Below are 21,025 nucleotides of genomic sequence, written 5' to 3' on the forward strand. Positions count from 1 at the left end.
GTGGACGAATTGGGGGGGTTCATGTGTGGTGTGGACTAGCATCTAGGGGCTTAGTAGGACCCTTTTTCTTTGATGCTGCTGTTACTGGAGACGTGTACCTGGAAATGGTACATCAATTTTGCTAAGTATACGTGCACTTTATGGAAGTGATTTAGAGGATTTCTACCAATAGGGTGGGGCACCACCACACTACCACCTAGCTGTACGTGCTTTTCTGGATGACCGTTTTCTGTGGCACTCGATTGGCCGAAGAGGGCCCATTGAGTTTCCTTCACAGTCACCAGATGTAACACCTATGGACTTTTACTTGTGGGGAACTGTGAAAGATAACATCCATTGATGTAAGTTACGCATGCTGGAGGAACTTCACCAGGAGATTGCAGAGAGATGTGCAGCGATCTCCACTGTAAAACTGACTGATGTAGTTGCAACAACAGCTCGCCATTCTGTTGTGTGTATAGCCACCAACGGTGAATATTTTTAACATTTAAAGTAACCATGTGCTACACTGAAGATTGCACAACATGTGTGATCGATCTTTAAATTTTAAATAAATACATAAGTAATGTTTTTCAGTCCTTCAAGTGTGTATACATTTTTCTGGTGGACTCTGTATTTTGCCTGTCTGTTTCTGGAATAGCTAAGGGAACTTGCCTTGGAGTTCGTGGCTTTGAGACCCGCGTGTTTTCAGACACACAGATGAAACTTTTGTCGTTTGGCCTAATGGCAGTGAGAATTTGAACGACACAGTGAGAATTTGAACAACTTTCTGGAACAGCTGAATTCAAAGCACCTGAATATTTTTTTCACTGAGGTCACCCTTGATATGTTGGTTAGGAAGAACGTTGATGGTACACTGGGACACGCCATTTATAGGAAGCCACTTCACACCGACATATCTACAGGCCAGTAGTTGTTACTATCTGGTTCAATGTGAAGGGTGACTTCATAGCTTAGTTCACAGATCCTAATTCATATCAGACCCTGTGAGTGTCAGCCGAATTTGTCCATTTTGAGGTTACCTTCCATCAGAATGGTTGCAGTGAAAGATCAGATGTGCATTGCATTATTGATCAACAGTGCAATGGGTGTGTAATGATAATACCAAGGTGGCATGTAAGCCCACAGTCTTCTTGCCTAATGCAGCAAGCATTTCCAAGAGGATTTGTCATATGTTGCAGAAAAATAATGTGAAATCTGTTCATCCACTATGTAAGATTAGGATTTTTATGTTCTGTTAATGATTCTGTCTGTGTAAGGCGGGTGTCTACCGTATTCTTTGCAGTTTTAGTATGTCATTAGTCAGAATATCAAAGCTGCGGAGAATCGATGTAATGAGCTTAAGTGTCACACATGCTTACAATGGCCGAGCAAATCTGGTATTGCAGAACTTTTGTCTTGGCACCAGTCATTCTATCACACAGAACATGGGAGATTCTGGCATGGACTTCCCACTACTGGGGTAGTGTTCTGGAACCAGTTGGATTAAATTAGCAAGTAACTTTAAAAACAGATATGGAGGTCTCTGTTTAATTTCTGTCTCGAATCCTGCTCTCTCCCCTTGTCAGAGGCACAAAGTTAATGCAACCTTACCCATTAATAATTAATTTTCAAAATAGGTAACTTCAGACGTTAGTTGTCTTTAGTTGTGTGATGGTGTTAGTGTTCACAGCCTGTGTGTGTGTGTGTGTGTGTGTGTGTGTGTGTGTGTGTGTGTGTGTGTGTGTTCTCCAGAACTGCTGAATGGCAAAAGTCCTCTAAGGGCTGAGCAGGGGGTGGTCCAATTCCGTCAGATTCTACTTGTTTGTATCAGTGTTAGCAACATTACACTCAATTAGATTATTATACTCCAAAGAAATACCTGTTTAAAATAATTCTGCCCTCACAAAGTCCACAAAACTAACAAAATTAAAAGGAATTGCTATGCCTGTTTTAAACTTCTTCCATTCTTCGTTTCAATTTGTAACATTTTTCTTTTCTGGTTGTGATTTGGTTTGTGTGTAAGTCAGTATCCCATTATTATTTGCAGGAAGTTTCACTGGTTTCTCAAGCTTTCAATTTATTCAGCTCACACTGCTCTCAGTTCTTTACCGATTACTTTATTCTGGCTTGTGGTAAGCAGCCTATCTGCCACACACACACACACACACACACACACACACACACACACACACACACACACACACACACACCTATTTCTTTTGTGATATGTCAGGAGAGAAATAATGAACATTATTTGCTTTTGGTAGTGACATTCTCTAAAAATAAATCTTAGGTGAAATTTGGTGCAATCACCTACAGTTACAGTAATTTTGAAAAATCTAAACACGTAGTCCAGTTGTTTTAGGTACTGTTATCAATACTGGCCAAAAAGCTACAAAAAAATTCAACATATCATGACTAACAGTAAACAATACCTCCTTACACAGAAACGAGTCTTATAAATACACTGTCACATACTTTATGAATGTTAACTGTTATTAACTAGATACATAAAATATTGCAGTTACTTACCCATGCCCACGAAATCTACTATTTTGTCGTAATTTCCAGCTTGGACAGCAGGTTCCCGGAACCTGGCAGAAAAGTCATCACCCACACTGGATGCTCTACCAGTCTTATCAACCACTGGGGAAACTCTTGGCACAGATGCACCTGTTTCATCACTGGAAATTTGTGCATCATTCTCCAGTGGAGATGACAGGTCATTTACTGCATCAGAACCTGATGCTTCCTCACCATCTAATAGAAGCAGCTGTTCATTCACCTCAAAACCAAATGTCAATTCCACTGGTGCTGAGTCTCCATAGTTTGTTCCACTATCATCATCATTCATAATGATCACTGGTGGACGAGGGCAGCTTACAGATGACACTTTCCTGCTCACCGACCTATGTTTTGCTGGAGGTGGCACTGTACTTTGACTTACAGGTGTGGGATAAATACAAGGTGTAGGAGACATCTCATGATTTTGAGTCACTGATGAGATGGTATGTTGTTCAGGCTGTGGACTGGAGTTATAATTGGAGGTAGGTTTTGCTTCTTGTGAAGCACTGTCTTGACACGGAGATTTTTGGGAGGATGGGCAAGATTGGTTCTGCAATGGATTAGATTGAAGCACAGTTGGTAACACTGTATTCAACACTTTTGTATCTTGCACTGCTGTAGGCACTTGATTAGGCAAACACACTCCTGCTGCAGGTGAGTTTGCCTGCTGTCCTTGAGGCAGTGAATCACAGTTACCAGATACTGAACTTTGCAAAGGAGCAGCTTGCTGACAAGGAAGTTTACCGAGTTTCCGTTCCGCTTTATCACACACCAAGCTCTCCTCCAGTGACGGATATTCACTGTCAAGTAAAATGTTTACGGGATGTTCTGGTGGTTTCGCATGGGTTTTAGGGTTAGATTCTACTTCAGCCGAGTAAGGAGGCACTAATTTGAAATCTGTAGTTGTGTTCGTCATAGCATCCTTTTTCGTACGAGAATCAGGGATGGGGTTTAAAAATTTGGCAGAAGGTTCAACAGGATCAGTGTCTTGATTCACACTAGATGCTGGAGAAGTATCGTCACCAGATGTTGAACTATTTGGGGCATTGGTGCTTGCATTGCTGTGACTACTGTTAGCACTGCTAGAGTTTGGTGAGGCAGGATTGTTACCCAATTTTGAGCCACTAACTGGGGGAGCTCCAATATTGACTTTGGGTCCAGTTATAAATTGTGGATTACTGCTAGGAGTACTTGTGGAAGAAGTAGTCGGAGGAGATATAACAACTCCTTTAGGAACAGACACTGCTGGCCACTTACTATTACCAAAACCAACACCCCCGTAAACACCTTGTGATGTGGTAACATTTACAGACGCCATTTTTGCAATGTCTGCGTACGACGCCTGAGGTGTTGAGCCACTGGATGTCGATGTTTGGTCCAATGTGGGACGCGCAGTTGTTGAAGACACTGGTAGTGAATGGACACTGTCTAAGTCACTACTGTCAGACTTATCTGATGGTGGTACACTGGAAGTCGACTTCCGACGGCAGTGTTCAGGTGAACGTGGACGACGGTACTGATAAAGCACAACACTGCCACCACTATCATCAGCTGTTCTGTCATGTGGAGGGAAGCCACTGTTACCATTGAATGTCTTTTTCTGGTGGTATCCACTTTCACGACTTCCTTGACACACTGCTGGATACTGAGTTGTGTTATACTGCCCCCCACCAGAACGTCTCCCATCGTCAGCAAACAAAGTTACACCAGACGAAGGGTTACTCCGAATACCACTGCTACTGCGTCGTTTCTTCCGACGCTTCTTGCTTTCAAACACACAGAAGCCCGTTTCTTCACCAGTTCCTGAAACACTGCCACTAGCTGGTGCTGGTGTCGCATCACGTTCAGGTCTGCGCCTATCATCACTCACTGGTCCCCTACGTTTGCGTCCACCACCTGGATGAGACGAGGAACTGTCATCTGTGGAGGAAACAGCAGCCTCGTTACAGGAGTATTGATGGTCTTCTGGTCCCCACGAGCGTCTGTCTACTCCAGAAGTACGGCCAACTGAGTCAATTTCTTGTAAAGTTTGTTTCTTCATTCGACGTTGGACTGAAATGTTTTCTGCGTGAAGACCACCTGATTCTGGACCAGCTGTCAGATCCTCTATCTTCCTGTTGGATATTTCTTCCATGCTGTTTGACTTCTTTAGTTTGGATTCAGTGCTTTTGTCAACAGTAGGACCATTCCGATGTTCTTTGGGAATCTGTTTGCTACTTCTAGTACCTTTCGCTGGTTTCTCTTCATCCTCGTCAATTATTATACTGCTGTTGGCACTCTTCTGTTCTTTCCTTGGCTTTGTTCCAGCAACTATCTCATCCTTACGGAGATTATTACGTTGCTGCTTGTTGTTAAAGTTAAGAGGACCATTACTGTGAGATGAACTTTTCGCTTTTCCTTTGCCTTCTGTATCAGACTCTATGAACTTAATAAGTGTGTCCAGATCTCTATCACCTCGATACCCTTCAATGTTATGTGACATGATGAAGTTGCTCTCATTATTTGTCTGTGGAAAAAGAAAACTTAAGTTACCACAGAGTATACCAATATTGCAGCACACTAGTACACTCTCTCTCTCTCTCTCTCTCTCTCTCTCTCTCTCTCACACACACACACACACACACACACACACACACACACACACACACACAGGGAAAGTAATATTTACTAAATGTTTATTTACTGCTGAGTATATAACTTCTCAAAATTGTCAAAGAAAGCTGCTCAACAATGGAATTTTATCACATATTATGGTTAAGGCAAGGTAAAACAGAAAAATTATGTTTTCGGATTTTTATCCCATTATAAAATGTGCAATTTTCTCAGTAAAGTGATATAGAAATCAATTATGAACTCACATGCACTATATTTTATTAGTTTCTTCCTCTAGAGAATGTTTCTATGAGGGGTCACTCAATAATAATGCAACAGTTTTTTCTGTAAGCGGCTTGATTTTATTTACGATCCAAATGCACCAGGCTAGTCCCCACTCCCTTCGCTACAAAATCCCATTTTTCAACATAACTATTCAATGTGATGGCCTTTTGTCACCTACGCTCGCATGGTACCACTCCACTAGTCAATGACGGAGCCTATGTCTTGCTTCACCAATAACCTCCCCATCATTCACATACTGCTTTCCACAGAGTGCATCGTTCACTGTGTCAAGCAGATGGAAGTCTGAAGATGCGAGACCTGGACTGTAAGGTTAATGAGAAAAAACAGGCCAATGAAATTTGCGAGTTGCTCTAGGGTTCGCAGACTTGGGTGAGGTCTTGCGTTTTCACGGAGAAGGAGACTCATTTGGGTTTTTTGTGGCAACAAACACAAAAACATCAGTTCTTCACTTTCTTGAGGTTAGGCCAATACACTTCACAGTTGATTGTTGCACCATGAGGGAAGACGTCAAACACAGTTAAATCCTCCAGCATCCCACAAGGCTGTCACTATTTTACCAGCTGAGAGTGCAACTCTGAACTTTTTCTCTGGGAGGAGAGGTGGTGTGACACACACCATGGATTATCATTTTGTTCCCTGTGAACATTTTTCATTGCCTGTGACAATGTTCAACAAAACATTGTCACAATTAGCCTTGTAACAACGCAAGTCATTCTGAACAGGCGATCCTTCTTTGCTCTTTATGGTCTTCTATTAATCGGCAAGCGACCCAGTGAGCACATACCGTTGAGTTTCCCCAACTGGTGCACAATTGTTGCAGCACTAAAACCAGAGACATCCAGTTGTACTGTAGATGTTAGATCATGATCAGTCTACCATCTCTAATGAGAGCATCAGCACATTCCAACATTGCAGAAGTTACAACAGCTGTGACCAGCTGGCCGATAAGTTTGTGCAACTATGCTTCAATGATTAAAAGATGCCATACCCAATGACTCCCCAAATATTTGTTCACAGACAGGTCACCACAGATATTCTGCAAGTGCCTATGAATGTCTGCAGTGATCTGGTTTTCTGTCAAAAGAAACCCAATGATAGCTCTCTGCTTGGAAAGCACATCTGTTACTGACAACATTTTGAAGGCTACATATAGTGCCCCCCACCTATCTGAATTTCATCGAACTATAGAGACTGAAGAGGGAATTTCCACACTGTCCCACAACACATTCTGCATTTTTTAAACCAAAACTGGCGTAGAAAACGTATGTTTGAGTATTTACTGAACACCCCTTGCAGGTGTTTCAAGTGTTAAAAATTTTACATGCTTTACGTCAAGATCAAAGGAAGTCATTTTTTGTATAGAAGACTGTGGATTGCAGTATCACAAAGGAAGAATTGTCTATTTCTCTTGGCAGCACTGTAGCTTTTAATAAATATTTTGTATTTATAGGAGGGCCAACATTTTTCTCCAGAAAAGCAAAGATTCTAACAAACATCATTTTGAATGAAAATAATGGAACCCAGTAAAATACCTATGACAGGAGCTATGAAGGAAAAAAATTGTTGATCTGAGGTCTTTATGGTTATTGAAATTTTCAGTTGATCCACAAATGAAAGGGGCATTTGTTACACCCAAGTCCTTAGCTGACTGGTATTAAGAAGCATAGAATACTGTAGTAGCCGCTTGAGCCTTACAGTGGAAAGATTACAAATCTTCGTGTTGGTCACATCCAGAATAGCATAGGTACCAAACCAAGGAAGTTTAAAGTGATTTTTTAAAACAAATTTTCTGAAGGTGAAACCATAAGGAGTAAGTCGACAAACTTATTTATGGACTACAACAATACTGTAGGATGGTCATTACATATAACACTGCTTTGTTCAGAATGAGGTATTCAGTATTAGATTCTTCCACAAAGTGTTTGATGATATGGCAAAGCATTTGATAACAAATCACAGATGACAAACTGATACATCACAGACCAGATTCATGGTGCTACTACTCCAAGGCCCAGTACTCAACCAAACATATCATACTGCCATAAACATTTCATCCCAGCAGAAGTCATTGAATTCTAAGGCCCACTTACAGAGGCATGGCATATCCTGAAGCATTTAAATATCTACATTGGCAGACCCACAAACCAAAACAGTCTTCCAACAATCTCATATGGACTCACATTCCTAAAATTGTTTCTGCTGGGACACTAAAATGGGGGGGTCTGTGATGCTGTTACTGATTTTAATGATAGCAACATTGGTATTGTGAAAGTGCTATATGAGAATTAATCCTGCAGTAAACAGGACCAAGGAACTTCTACAGATGGACAAGCTACACATCAATAAAGAATAATATGCAGCATAAAATGCAGGATGCTACCAGATGAGTTAAAGGTTAAGCATGCATAGCATGTATTCAATAAGTTTTAGCCATCTCAAATTTAAGTAGCTGTTTTTGAAAAATTGAGTTTTTCCTTAAATTTCAAGTACAGTATTCAAAGTCTCAAGAAGTTTAACCCCCCCCCCCCCCCCCCCCCCCCCACACACACACACACACACACACACACACACACACACACACACACACCGGAGGGGAGAGGGAGGGGGGGGGGGGGGGGGGGGGGAGAGAGAGAGAGAGAGAGAGAGAGAGAGAGAGAGAGAGAGAGAGAGAGAGCGGGGGGGGGGGGGGGGGGGGGGAGGAAAATAGCATATTTTAAATACAAGTGGATTTTGGAGAAAGTACAAAAAATTATCAAAAATTTAACTCATAGTTAAAGTTTATTTCCCATTAACCAGTGGTTGAAATGCAACAATTTTACTACAGTACACTAACAATATAACATGTAATGTGCAGTAAGCTTTATAGCCACTGCTACAGCTGTATTTTAAATACAGGGACTCAAATTAGGGTTTTTCCATGTCAAGTGTCCCAGTTTAGAACATGCTCCCAGCTCAACCATCTTCAATTTCGATGAAATTTATAGTCTGTACATGAGGAACCTTAATGAGCTTTTGCAAAGCTTCAGGTTCACTTGTAACTTCATTGAGGTACTAGAGTCATTTTTGTGAGGACCACTTTGACCACTTTTTCGGAGACTGAAAAGTAACAAATCTTCAAGTTTCGCATGCCACTGTTCCAAATCTGTAAGAGCTAACCCCTTGCTTCTGGGCATAGTGGTACAACTTCTTGTACTCTAAATATGGATGATGCAAGTAAATTTCAGAAATCAATGTTTTTGGCATTATCTCAGTTCAAAGTAGGCAATAAATCATATTGCCACAAATTTCCCCCATAGTTTCACAAGGCATAAGTAGTGAGGAAAGGATCTATGGACCTGATCTTTTGCAAAACTACTGACTGTGTGGCTGTTAGAGGTCACACAAATTAGGGCCTAGCTTGTGTGTTTAATTACTGTGTTACTTTCCTGTGAATTTGCTAAAAAAATTGAATGCACAAAGTTTAAATTCATGGGTCTCAAAATGGAAACCTGCCACATTACATCCATTAACACCCAATCAACAGAGCCCATGTCATTCAATTAGAAATAAATATTTCCATTTTGGTCTCTCTCTGGGTAAGGTGCAAAAATTTCACCTAAAGTATGAAACTTTGTCTATTAAGTATTCATTGTTTAAATATTCACTGTGCTGTTTATTTGGTGAGTAATAAAAATTGAAACTTGTCTGTGATAGGCTAGTTGGTTGATTCAGAGGAGGGGGCCAAACAGGAACGTCATTCATCCTATCGGATTAGGGAAGGAAGGGGGAGAGGGAAGTCAGCTGTGTCCTTTCACAGGAACTATCCATTTATTTACCTGAAACGATTTAGGGAAGTCAGAGAAAACCTAAATCAGGATGGTGGGACGCGGGTCTGAACTGTTTTCTCCCGCATGAGAGCCCATTGTGCTAGTTTGTGATAGGTTCACTGCTACATTTAACTGTACTAAAACTGCTACATAACTTCTTTGTGAATATTAATTGCACGCTTATTAATTTTGTTGACCAAGGAATGCTGATTCCCCATGCCTTAAAAGGACTAAAAGCTGTAAAGGAACTTTCATTATAACAGCATAAATTGTTTACACGATGGAGTACACACTACTTAAAACACTCAACTACGCTTCCATCATGAAGCTTTACTACTACGAATGTTTGAATTTTTGCAAAGATCATGCTGCAACCCTTTTGGTAGGAAAACGCATACTTCACAAAAAAGTTTACGCTCAATTAACATGGAAACAGCTGACCAGCTAAAAAGGAAAACCATATCCGATATTAAACCAGGCTAGAAAATGGGCCCATCCTGTAGAAAAGAATTTGATACAATGAAACATTCGCAGATGGGTGTTATGCTTCAGTCAGCTGATGATGAGACTAATATTTCCCATAATTTGAATGCAAGCTTAACAGCTGTTGAAATATCACCGTTAAAATTTCAACGAATCACCGTTAAAATTTCAACGAATTAGTGCAAGAGAAACCAAAGGCCACATAAAGCAAAAAATACATCACACTGAAGGTGCAATTAAGAAAATTGCAGCAGTTGGAGGATTTGATCCCAGTGAACTGGAGCCACTATACATAAGCAAGCAATGCTTGACTTGTTTAGTCAGCTGATCCAAAAATTGAAAGAAAAATTACATATTTCAAACCACAATGAGGAAATTCAAATTTTGACCTTAGTTCCCCAAAGCTAGTCTATCAGAAAAAACTACAGAAGAATTGTGTGTTCCAGAAAGAATGGTAAGAAGGGCTAGAAAGTTAAAAGCTGAACAGGGAATATTGGCACAGCCCACAGGTAAATGTGGGGAAAAACGTTATGAAGGCAAGAGGAAGAACTCAGCCAGATTTGTCCAGATAATAAGGACTATATTCCTGTTCGACTAGATGGAGGAAAGGTTCAAAAACACAACTACTTGTTACTGTGCATCCTAAAAGTTTGTTTACTGTAATGAAAATAGACTGGAAATTGGATTCTCCAAATTTTGTGAATTAAGGTCAAAGTAGTGAGAGACAGTAGGTGCAGCCATTTCACATTCAGTGTGCACATAATACATCATCAGAATGTGAAACTAATGTTCGCGCACAGTCCAATTAAGAAACGCTACAATATTTTGCTGGGTAAAACTGTAATTTGGAGAAAGAGGCTGCATGCTTCACTGTTGTGAAATAGTCCAGCAACATAAGCTCTAAAGGAATACTTGGAAAGTGTTTTTGCAGATACTGATCCCGAGGATCCAATTTAGTTTAAATAATGGATTCACACTGATATGAGATACACTTGAAACCATAGAAATGACAGCTGATTGGCCCTTTCTGCTCACCACTATATTGCAAAGCATCATAGCAAGCAGTTGCAATTGACTAAAGACAGCTACAAATCAAGAGAATTGATTAAATTAATGGATTTTGCTGAAAATTATAAATTATTCTTTTACTATCTAAGGTGCAGTTCAAGGATTTCATTGGGAAAATAGCCAAGCTATGTTACATCTATTTGTCATTTACTACAATGATAATGAAGAAATAAAAACGCATCAGCTACTGTATAATTAGTGATTGCCTGATATGATACAGTTGCAGTGCATGTGTTTTTAACTTACTTGATCATATCCCTGAAGTGCATTTTCACAGACATTAAGCATATTCATTATTTTAGTGACGGTTCTGCTACCTCGTAAAACATTTTAGGAACTTCCCAAATCTCTGCCGTCATCAAAAAGATTTTGGCATTACTGCGGAATGTTTCTTCCTTTTTTCCAGAACAAGCCCTGGGAAATCACCATGTGATAGAATTGGGGGCACAGTTAAGTATTTAGCAGGAAGAGCTATCCTTCAGCGTCCAATTGAGAACCAAATCTCAATGTCAACTCACCTATCTGAATATCGCAAAGCAATCTGCACAACTCTGAATTTATTTGTATCAAAAAAGAAATTATTGAAGATGCAAAAATCAATGAAGAAAAGCATTTTGAGGTTGGATGTAACCTTGCTTGTGACAAGAGAGTGTCACAATTTTGTGGCCAATCGATGAAAAGCAAATTCAGATTCGTAGCATATCTAATGAAACATTATCCTGCAAACGCTGACCAAAATGCTAAAGTTACTTCTGAACATGTTCCCATTATACTTAGCCATTATGTTGCTTGGATTTATGATGAAAAATGGTGGATAGGAAGTATCTGTGACATTTCATATGAAGGAAACGATGCCTTCACTAATTTACTGCATCCTCGTGGAAATGCTCAACTGTATCATTGGCCTGTTGATGAGACAATGCTGGATTCCAAAACAACGGATAATTGCAGCCATTCCACTTCCAGCTCCATGAATGATGGGGCAGGAATATAGTTTGCCAGAAGTAATAGTTTTGGAAGTCAGCAACAAATTTAAAGAATTCATCAACTGAAGAATTCTGCATCATGGTTTGGAAACCATAAAGAGACCCAAACAAGGCTTGGGAACCTGCTAGACACCCACAGTCAGGCTTGGGAACTTGCAGTAAAGAAACCCACCTGTGGCTGACCTTGCCTGACTATAGGGCATTATGTGTCACTTTAAACACTGCTGTAATTTAGTACATTCACATTTTTAGCCAATTTATAGGATGATAGCACAGTAATTAAACACACAAGCTGGGCCCTGATTTGTGACATACCTATCAGCCCCGTAGAAAATAGTTTGGCAAAAGACCAAGTACATAGTTCCCTTTCCCCAATACTTATGACTTGTAATCTGTGGGGTAAATTTGTTGCAACACGATTTGTTGCTCACTTGCATCATTTGTGTGTTGAGCACAAAAAAGTTTTACAACTATGTCCAGAAGCAAGGGGCTACCTCCTTTAGATTAGGAACAGTGACATGCCGAACTTTAAAATTTCTTCGCGACTCTTTAGTCTCCAAAAAAGTGGTCTTTACAAAAATGGCTCCAGTACCTCAACCAAGCTACAGGTGAACTTTTCAGAACTTCATGTAGGTCCCTCAGGTACAGACATTATAAAAATCACCAAAATTGAAGACGGTCGAGCTGGGAGCACGTTCTAAATTAGAACACTTGACACGGAATGATCCATTAACAAAAGTTAACTTTATCAATATAGGGCATTCCAATTCCCCTTAAGTAAATACAATATTTATTCCATAGTCATAACCAGCACAACTGAATGGCCTATCTCTGCAGTTTTGTCGATAGCATAACTATTAATATGATACTTTGAATTAAGCATCAAACAATATGATGTAAAACCAATGACTTTTAACTAATTATCAAGTATATCAGCACAACTGGTAGCTACATATTCTGAAAGTAGAACCTGTTGCTTACCATACAATAACTACTTCTAGTTAGGTTGCAGTACAGCCTGCAGAATGTTACAAGCAATCCAGTCTGAGGGCTATAAGAAATGTCAACTTATGTGGTCCATTATATAGTAGGTAATACAAGAAAGAAAGTCAAGGAAAATCATGGACAACATAGGGAATAAGGTGCAGTAACAAGGAAACAGATCACTGTACTTTAAACAATCATTACAACACGTTTCTTTATCGTGGAGGAAATCAACTGGTAGAGAAATGTTGAGTAAGTGGTATGGGCGTGGGGAGTGTTACCTCACTCAAAAAACAGGCTACGAAGCACCCACCTGTTACAAGAAATAGGTACAAATCTGAAGGAAAAGATGTAAGAAATTAAATATTTGAAAAGTTCTGCAATTAAAATATATCTACAACAATAAGAATAAGGAGGATGAAAGAAACAGCTCATAAAATACAGACTGAATCCTGCCTGAAACAGTTCACATTCAAACTCTTGTCTAAAACTAATTTCTGGAAGGTTTGGGTAGGGAGCTATGTCAGCAACCTTACACTGAGGAATGCGGTCACAGAAAGGTTCTCTACACAAAATCCAGAAGATGCAGAAAATAAATAAATAAACTGCACCCTCACAAATTCTGTCAACAGTTCACATAGAATTTCTTAAGAATCCACACACTTATTCCCAAGCTTCTTATCAACCACCAAAAACACACACACATAACCATCCTGTCTGTCCTTTTGTAGCACATTTCAAAGCGTCAACTGAACACATCCAAGCTCAGATATATCACCAACTTCAATGCATCAGAGTTTCCTATTCTTAATGAAAGATAACATTCTTGAGCATCTTAAATCTACACCCATCCCCCCCTCTCCCCCCCCCCCCTCACGAAAGCTTCCTGTTTTCATTGATGAGTTCTCTCTTTACACCATCCCACAGAACATGCTTCTGAGCCCTATAACACAAACTCTCCCAAAGTCCCTTGACAGCCTCCTAACAACCTTTCACTGTCAAAGTAACCAATTATCAACATTAGCCATAGCTGCTTCACCTTTACACACCAGAACACCTAACACATAATAGGGTGACGGCACTGGGAATCAATACAGAGTCATCACAAGTCAACATGAGTTGCAGAGTAGAGGCATTCTGCAACTAATTCAAAGACAAAAAATTTCAGTAACACTAACTAATGCATACCTGAAGAGGTGTTCCACATTAGCAAAGATGAACAACTGGTTACAGGTATGAACTTCATAGCCCATTTTTTTTGGACTCGTTTCGCAGTATTGGAGATTAAGTGCTCACAGCTCTCAAGCAATGCATTTTAGAGCCCTTGATTATTAGACTTTTTGCTTCGAACAATCTTTCTTCTCGCATCTCTTAAATATTAACCATTCCTCCTGGGACACATTGTGTGTATTTCTTGCAGAGTAACGAATACACCCCGAGACCAAGTTCTTCCTGGGCACAGTTTGAGGACATTATTATTATTATTATTATTATTATTATTTCCTTCACTTTCTCAGACGTTAAGTCCGGTTAAAAATGGAGTGACGCGGACCTTGATCAAGCGTCACTTCCTTTTAACTGTACGGTATGTGTTATACTGCATTTAGGAACTTTCGGGTAATTGAACATGTATTACTATTATTATTATTATTATTATTATTATTATTATTATTATTACTCTTTCCTTTCTCAGACGTATGTCTGGTTAAAAATGGAAAGTGACGCGGACCTTCATCAAGCGTGACTTCCTTTTAACTGTACGGTATATGTTACATTGCATTTAGGAACTTTCGGGTAATTGAACATGTATCAGTAATTACAGATTTCTGTAGTTGTATATATACGTTTGGATGTAGCTGTATTGCGTTGATGTACTGGTGGATATTGTGTAGTATGACTCCTGTAGTTGATAGTATAATTGGTATAATGTCAACTTTATCCTGATGCCACATGTCCTTGACTTCCTCAGCCAGTTGGATGTATTTTTCAATTTTTTCTCCTGTTTTCTTCTGTATATTTGTTGTACAGGATATTTGTTGTATGGATATTTCGATTAGTTGTGTTAATTTCCTGTTTTTATTTATGAGTATGATGCCAGGTTTGTTATGTGGTGTTGTCTTATTTGTTATAATGGTTCTGTTCCAGTATAATTTGCATTCATCATTCTCCAGTACATTTTGTAGTGAATACTTGTATGTGGGAACGTGTTGTTTTGTTAGTTTATATTGTATAGCAAGTTGTTGATGTATTATTTTTGCTACATTGTCATGTCTTCTGGGGTATTCTGTATTTGCTAGTATCGTACATTCGCTTGTGATGTGATCTAGTGTTTCTATTTGTTGTTTGCAAAGTCTGCATTTATCTGTTGTGGTATTGGGGTCTTTAATAATATGTCTGCTGTAATATCTGGTGTTTATTGTTTGATCCTGTATTGCAATCATGAATCCTTCCGTCTCACTATATATATATATATATATTGCCGTTTCTTAGCCATGTGTTGGATGTGTCCTGATTGACATGTGGCTGTGTCAGATGATACGGGTGCTTGCCTTGTAGTGTTTTTTTCCAATGTACTTTATTCGTATCTGTTGATGTTACGTGATCTAAAGGGTTGTAGAAGTGGTTATGAAATTGCAATGGTATAGCCGATGTATTTATACGAGTGATTGCTTTGTGTATTTTGCTAGTTTCTGCTCGTTACATAAAGAATTTTCTGAAATTGTCTACCTGTCCATAACTAGGGTGTCTACGTGGACAAGAAAAAAAAAATTCCCGGATTTTTCCCGGTTAAAAACACAATTTCTCCCAGATGAAATTGCGTATAAAGCGAGTGAAAATACATCCGGGTTAAGTAACAGTATACTTTCCCTTGGAGCTATAAAACGTATCAGTCCTTTGAATCGTAAAGGTCTTATACCGGCGGAAGACGTCCCACCACTTTAGGAAATGAAATCCTGGAAAAACAATGAGTTTGGAAAGTTGTTTGATGCCAGACAATTATTTTCGTATTGCGAAAGTATTTACACAAATTCCACAAATTACAGCACGGTAGCTTCCAAAACTCTAAAATAGTGATTGCGTTGAGCGATGCACTTTTGTCAGCCAGTCATAGCTCATGTCACCTGGCCTCGCTAGCGAATGACGGCAGTTATTCAGAGCACGAGGCCTACGAGAAGACAGGCCGCGGCGCGTACGTTACGAAGTTACGCCGAGCTCGCTCAACTCAGCTAAGTGCGTTTCTACACCAGTAAACTCTTAAGCAGATGTGTATGTACGAACGAGAATTGCATCGTCTATTGGCACCCACTGTTATTAGTCCTACAATGATAGGAAGTCTGTAGGCCTACTAACAGGCTCTAATTTGGTAATTAAAATCGTGCCAAAATGATTATCAGTTGCGTAGAAAAGTCTAACTGTTCTGGCATGAAGAGACTTGTGACATTGCTCAGTAACACATTATGCACATTTTTTTGAAGGTCAATTACACTTTTTGGCATCGATTGCATAATTTTTTATCTATGAAAGAACAACATTAAATGTGAGAACTAACCTGAAGCTTGGTCTTTTTTTAGCGTGTGTTACATGGTAAGTCATATCAAATACAAATGTGCCGGTAAAATTTTAAATAGTGGCATAAATGACTTATCTTCTGGGTCCGACAGTTTTCAAATGGCTGATCCTCAAAGTGTTACGTTTTGGTTGGTTGTTTTGGGGAAGCAGACCAGACAGTGACACCATCGGTCTCATCGGATTAGGGAAGGATGGGAAAGGAAGTCGGCCGTGCCCTTTCAGAGGAACCATCCCGGCGTTTACCTGGAGTGATTTAGGGAAATCACGGAAGACCTAAATCAGGATGGCCGGACGCGGGATTGAACCGTCGTCCTCCCGAATGCGAGTCCAGTGTCTATCCACTGAGCCACCTCGCTCGGTTGTTACGTTTTGAATGAGAGTTATAACGCCCTGTGATTTAAGAAATTCACTGCACATTCTTACACGTAACAAATCATCTTGCATGGAAATTTACTTTGAGAGTAACGCATCTCAAGCCACTATTCGTAATATTTTCTGGTGATCTGTTAGAAATTTAAACAATTGTGACGTCACGCGCATCGAATGCACGTTAGTTGTTACGGACGTACTGCATAATCTTCGACCTAAAGCCTTTGATACTTTTCGGTGTCGACAAACTGGTCTGTGCATTGTGTAAATTACCCATTTTCTATACAACTAAACTTTTATTTTGGTGTTACTCTCTGATTTATGCTTCATTGCTGCAGTATTATTCAGCAATAGTGGACTAAAGTTCTTTGTCAGCGTATCTGATCTTACACGCCAAACCTACAAAACTAACTGAAATCTAAAACAATGAAAAATCCCGGAATTCTAAAAAATTCCCGGGTTTTTCCCGGATCTCCCGGACGTCCCAGGCCGTATACACCCTGATATTGTAGGTTTTTATGTCGATAAATCCCCTTCCTCCTTCCTTTCTGCTTAATGTGAGTCTTTCAGTTGCTGAATGTATGTGATGTATTCTATATTTGTATGTGATGTATTCTATATTTGTGGCATTGTGATCGTGTAAGTGTATTGAGTGCTCCTAAGTCTGTGTTACTCCATTTCACTACTCCAAATGAGTGGGTCAATATCGGTATAGCGTAAGTATTTATAGCTTTTGTCTTGTTTCTTGTTGTCAATTCTGTTTTCAGTATTTTTGTTAGTCTTTGGCTATATTTTTCTTTTAGTTCTTCTTTAATATTTGTATTATCTATTCCTATTTTTTTGCCTGTATCCTAGATATTTATAGGCATCCGTTTTTTCCATCGCTTCTATGCAGTCGCTGTGGTTTATCCAATATGTAATCATCTTGTTTAGTGTGTTTTCCCTTGACTATGCTATTTTTCTTACATTTGTCTGTTCCAAAAGCCATATTTATATCATTGCAGAATACTTCTGTTATCTTTAGTAATTGATTGAGTTGTTGATTTGTTGCTGCCAGTAGTTTTAGATCACCCGTGTATAGCAAATTGTGATTTTGTGTTGGTATGTTCCAGTAATATTATATCCACGATTTGTATTATTTAGCATGTTGGATAGTGGGTTCAGAGCAAGGCACAACCAGAAAGCACTTAATGAGTCTCCTTGGTACATTCCACGCTTAATCTGTATTGGCTGTGATGTGATATTATTTGAATTTGTTTGGATATTAAGTGTGGTTTTCCAATTTTTCATTGCTATGTTTAGGAACTGTATCAATTTAGGATCTATTTTGTATATTTCCAATATTTGTAATAACCATGGGTGGGGTACACTATCAAAAGCTTTTTGGTAATCAATGCATGCGCAGTGTAGCGACCTTTGTTTAGTTTTAGCTTGATATGTCACCTCTGCATCTATTATCAGTTGCTCTTTACATCCTCGTGCTCCTTTGCAGCAGCCTTTTGTTCTTCATTTATAATTTTGTTCTGTGTTGTGTATGTGTCATTAATTTCTGTGTAATGACTGAAGTTAATATTTTGTATGTTGTTGGTAGGCATGTTATGGGGTGATATTTTGCTGGGTTTGCTGTGTCTGCTTGATCTTTAGGTTTCAGATAAGTTATTCCATGTGTAAGTGTATCAAGGAATGTGTATGGGTCTGCAATGTAACTGTTAAATAATTTAGTTAGATGTGAATGTGTTGAGGTGAACTTCTTTAGCCAGAAATTTGCTATTTTATCTTTTCCAGGGGCTTTCCAATTGTGAGTAGAATTAATTGCTTGGGTGACTTCATGTTGCAAAATTATCACTTCAGGCATTTGTGGTATCATCTTGTATGTGTGTGTTTCTGCTTGTATCCACCGTGCATGTCTGTTATGTTGCACCGGGTCTGACCATATGTTGTTCCAGAAGTGTTCCATGTCTGTTATGTTTGGTGGATTGTCTATTTTAATGTGTGTCTTATCTATTGTCTCGTAAAATTTCTTTTGGTTTGTGTTGAACGTTTGGTTTTGTTTCCTTCTACTTTCACTTTTTTTGTATCTTCTATGTCGTTTGGCCAATGCTTGTAATTTCTGCTTCTTTTCATTTAATTGCTCTAGCACTTCTTGTTGTGAGATTTTACCTAACCTTTTTCATTTTTTGTCTGATATTTCATTTCTTATAAATTGTGTTAGCTGTCCGATGTCTTTTCTCACCTTTTCTATTCTAATCTGTAGCCTGTGTTGCCATGCTGGTTTTGTGAGTTTCTTCTGTGTGTTGGTTAGTTCTGATCTCTGCCTAGTGCGTATATTTAGTGTAGTGAGTGCTCCTATATAAACCAGTAGTTGTAACTCTTCCATAGTTGTGTTTTCATTTATTTTGTTGTGTATGATTGTGCTGATAGTTGTTATTGTTGTTTCGACTTGTGGGTTATTTGGGGGTCTATTCAAGAATGGTCTAATATCTGTATTTTTGTCTTCGTATTCTATATATGTCAGCTGAAATTTTTCTTCTATATCTAACGTGTGTCACTTCGTGTTCTATTTGTGCTTGTTCTGGTGGCTGTCTTAAGATTTCATTTTCCTCTAATTGTTTAATTGATGCCTGCTGTTCTTTGTTTGCTCTGGGATGTTTGAGTCCATTACCGTATTTTCTTCTTCTTCTTCTTCTTCTTCTTCTTCTAATTGCACATTATTTTGTTCCAGTATTTGTTCTACTTGTTTGATGTTTTCTAATTCTGACTGAGGTATCCTGTTATTTTTGATTATTACACGGATCTGATCAGCTAGTCGTCGTTCTGTTAAAAATTTTAATTCTGGGTATCTGGTAATAAATGTTGTGTATACTTGTGAGCTTTATCCTGTTGTGTTGGCTCCCAACTTTGTTGCTTGGTAATAACAGAACAAGAGGTGTCGGTTAACTTCATCTGACCATCTCATCCTCTGTCTGTTTTCCTTCTAGGGTGGTTGCAGGAAGCATATCCTGCAAAACACCTCTATTTGGATTTAAATCATTTTCCGTGTGGCTAGCAGTGTCATTACCACTGTGGACGGGAATAGGGTTCAAGCGTCATCCCCGACCATGACAGCACTTGTCGAAGGCTTCATCAGTTCTGTCCTGAACCAACTAATCACACTAAAAGGCGGGTTAGCCCTATTAGTGGTTTGTTCTTTCCGTCGCCTTTTACGACTGGTAGAACATACCGGAGGCCTATTCTTTTCCCGGGCCTCCACGGGTTTATTATTATTATTATTATTTACTCATATCAAGTTATTAGTGAGGATCCAAACACACTGTCACTCACCACTTTCACAGGGCAGTTTGTGTCCGACTTGGGCCAAGTCAGCACCAACTAAGGCTAAAATTCCTTACTGCCAAAGAAATTTCACATGCTACAGTTTTGCCACATGGAGGATTGCCAGCTTTCAAATTGCCTTTAGCATTAAGTAGCAGTAGATCTGAGTATGGTCTACAGCATGACAAAGATATCCATTTTTGGGCAATACTGCAGGGTTATTTGGATCCTGCCACCAAAAATGTGCCCCTAAATTCTATAAATGAGAATGTTTCCTCCAACCTGTCCTCACATCTCATCACCCTTCACAACTTCATTTCTGTTTGACCAACTCCTTACTATAGTGCTGTTTGGGGGAATTAAATGTTATTTTCATTAGGTCCTTGTTCATCAACAATCCGTGTGACTACATTTTCTTCTCTTTTTCCTCCCATGTATTCATCAGTCTTCAATTACACTTCTGTTTCCAGTTTTCTACATCTGCGTACATACTCTGGAACCCACCGTGTGGAGCACAGCAGGGTGTGTCTTGTACCACCACTAGTCATTTCCTTTTGCGTTCCAATCACGAACAGAGTGATACAAAAACAATTGTCTATGTAAGTCCAGAAAAGCCTTAGTTTCTCTTACCTCTGTGATCCTTACAAGAAATTTGTGCTGGAAGCAATAGAATCATTCTGGAAGTCAGTTTCCAATGCCAGTTCGCAAAATTATCTCAACAGTATTCCTCAAAAGAACGTCGTCATCTTTCCAGGGATTCCCATTCAAGTTCATGAAGCACCTCTGTAAACTATCACGTTGATCAAGCCTACTGGTAGTACAATCTAGCAGACCGTCTCTGAATTGCTTCAATGTCTTCCCTTAATCTGACCTGATGGAGGATCCTTAACACGCACGAATCGGTCACACTAGTGTTCTACATGCAATCTCCTTTACAGATGGGCCCCCTTTCCTAATCTTCTCCAAATAAAAAATTTGCCTTCCCTACTACTGTCCCTACAC

General features: G+C 39.3%; 1 protein-coding gene across 3 annotated transcripts in view; it reads right to left on the minus strand.

The window, feature by feature from the left end:
* The window catches only part of LOC124545362 (mucin-19-like), a 545,233-nt gene that overhangs the window by 18,071 nt on the left and 506,137 nt on the right, over positions 1–21,025 (minus strand). For all 3 annotated transcript variants that reach the window (XM_047124267.1, XM_047124269.1, XM_047124268.1), the window contains one exon: positions 2,515–5,053. In XM_047124267.1, coding sequence (XP_046980223.1) covers positions 2,515–5,053 — 2,539 coding nt within the window. The remainder of the gene's footprint in view (positions 1–2,514; positions 5,054–21,025) is intronic.

This window comes from Schistocerca americana, chromosome 8, assembly GCF_021461395.2.
Source record: "Schistocerca americana isolate TAMUIC-IGC-003095 chromosome 8, iqSchAmer2.1, whole genome shotgun sequence".
NCBI lineage: Eukaryota > Metazoa > Arthropoda > Insecta > Orthoptera > Acrididae > Schistocerca > Schistocerca americana.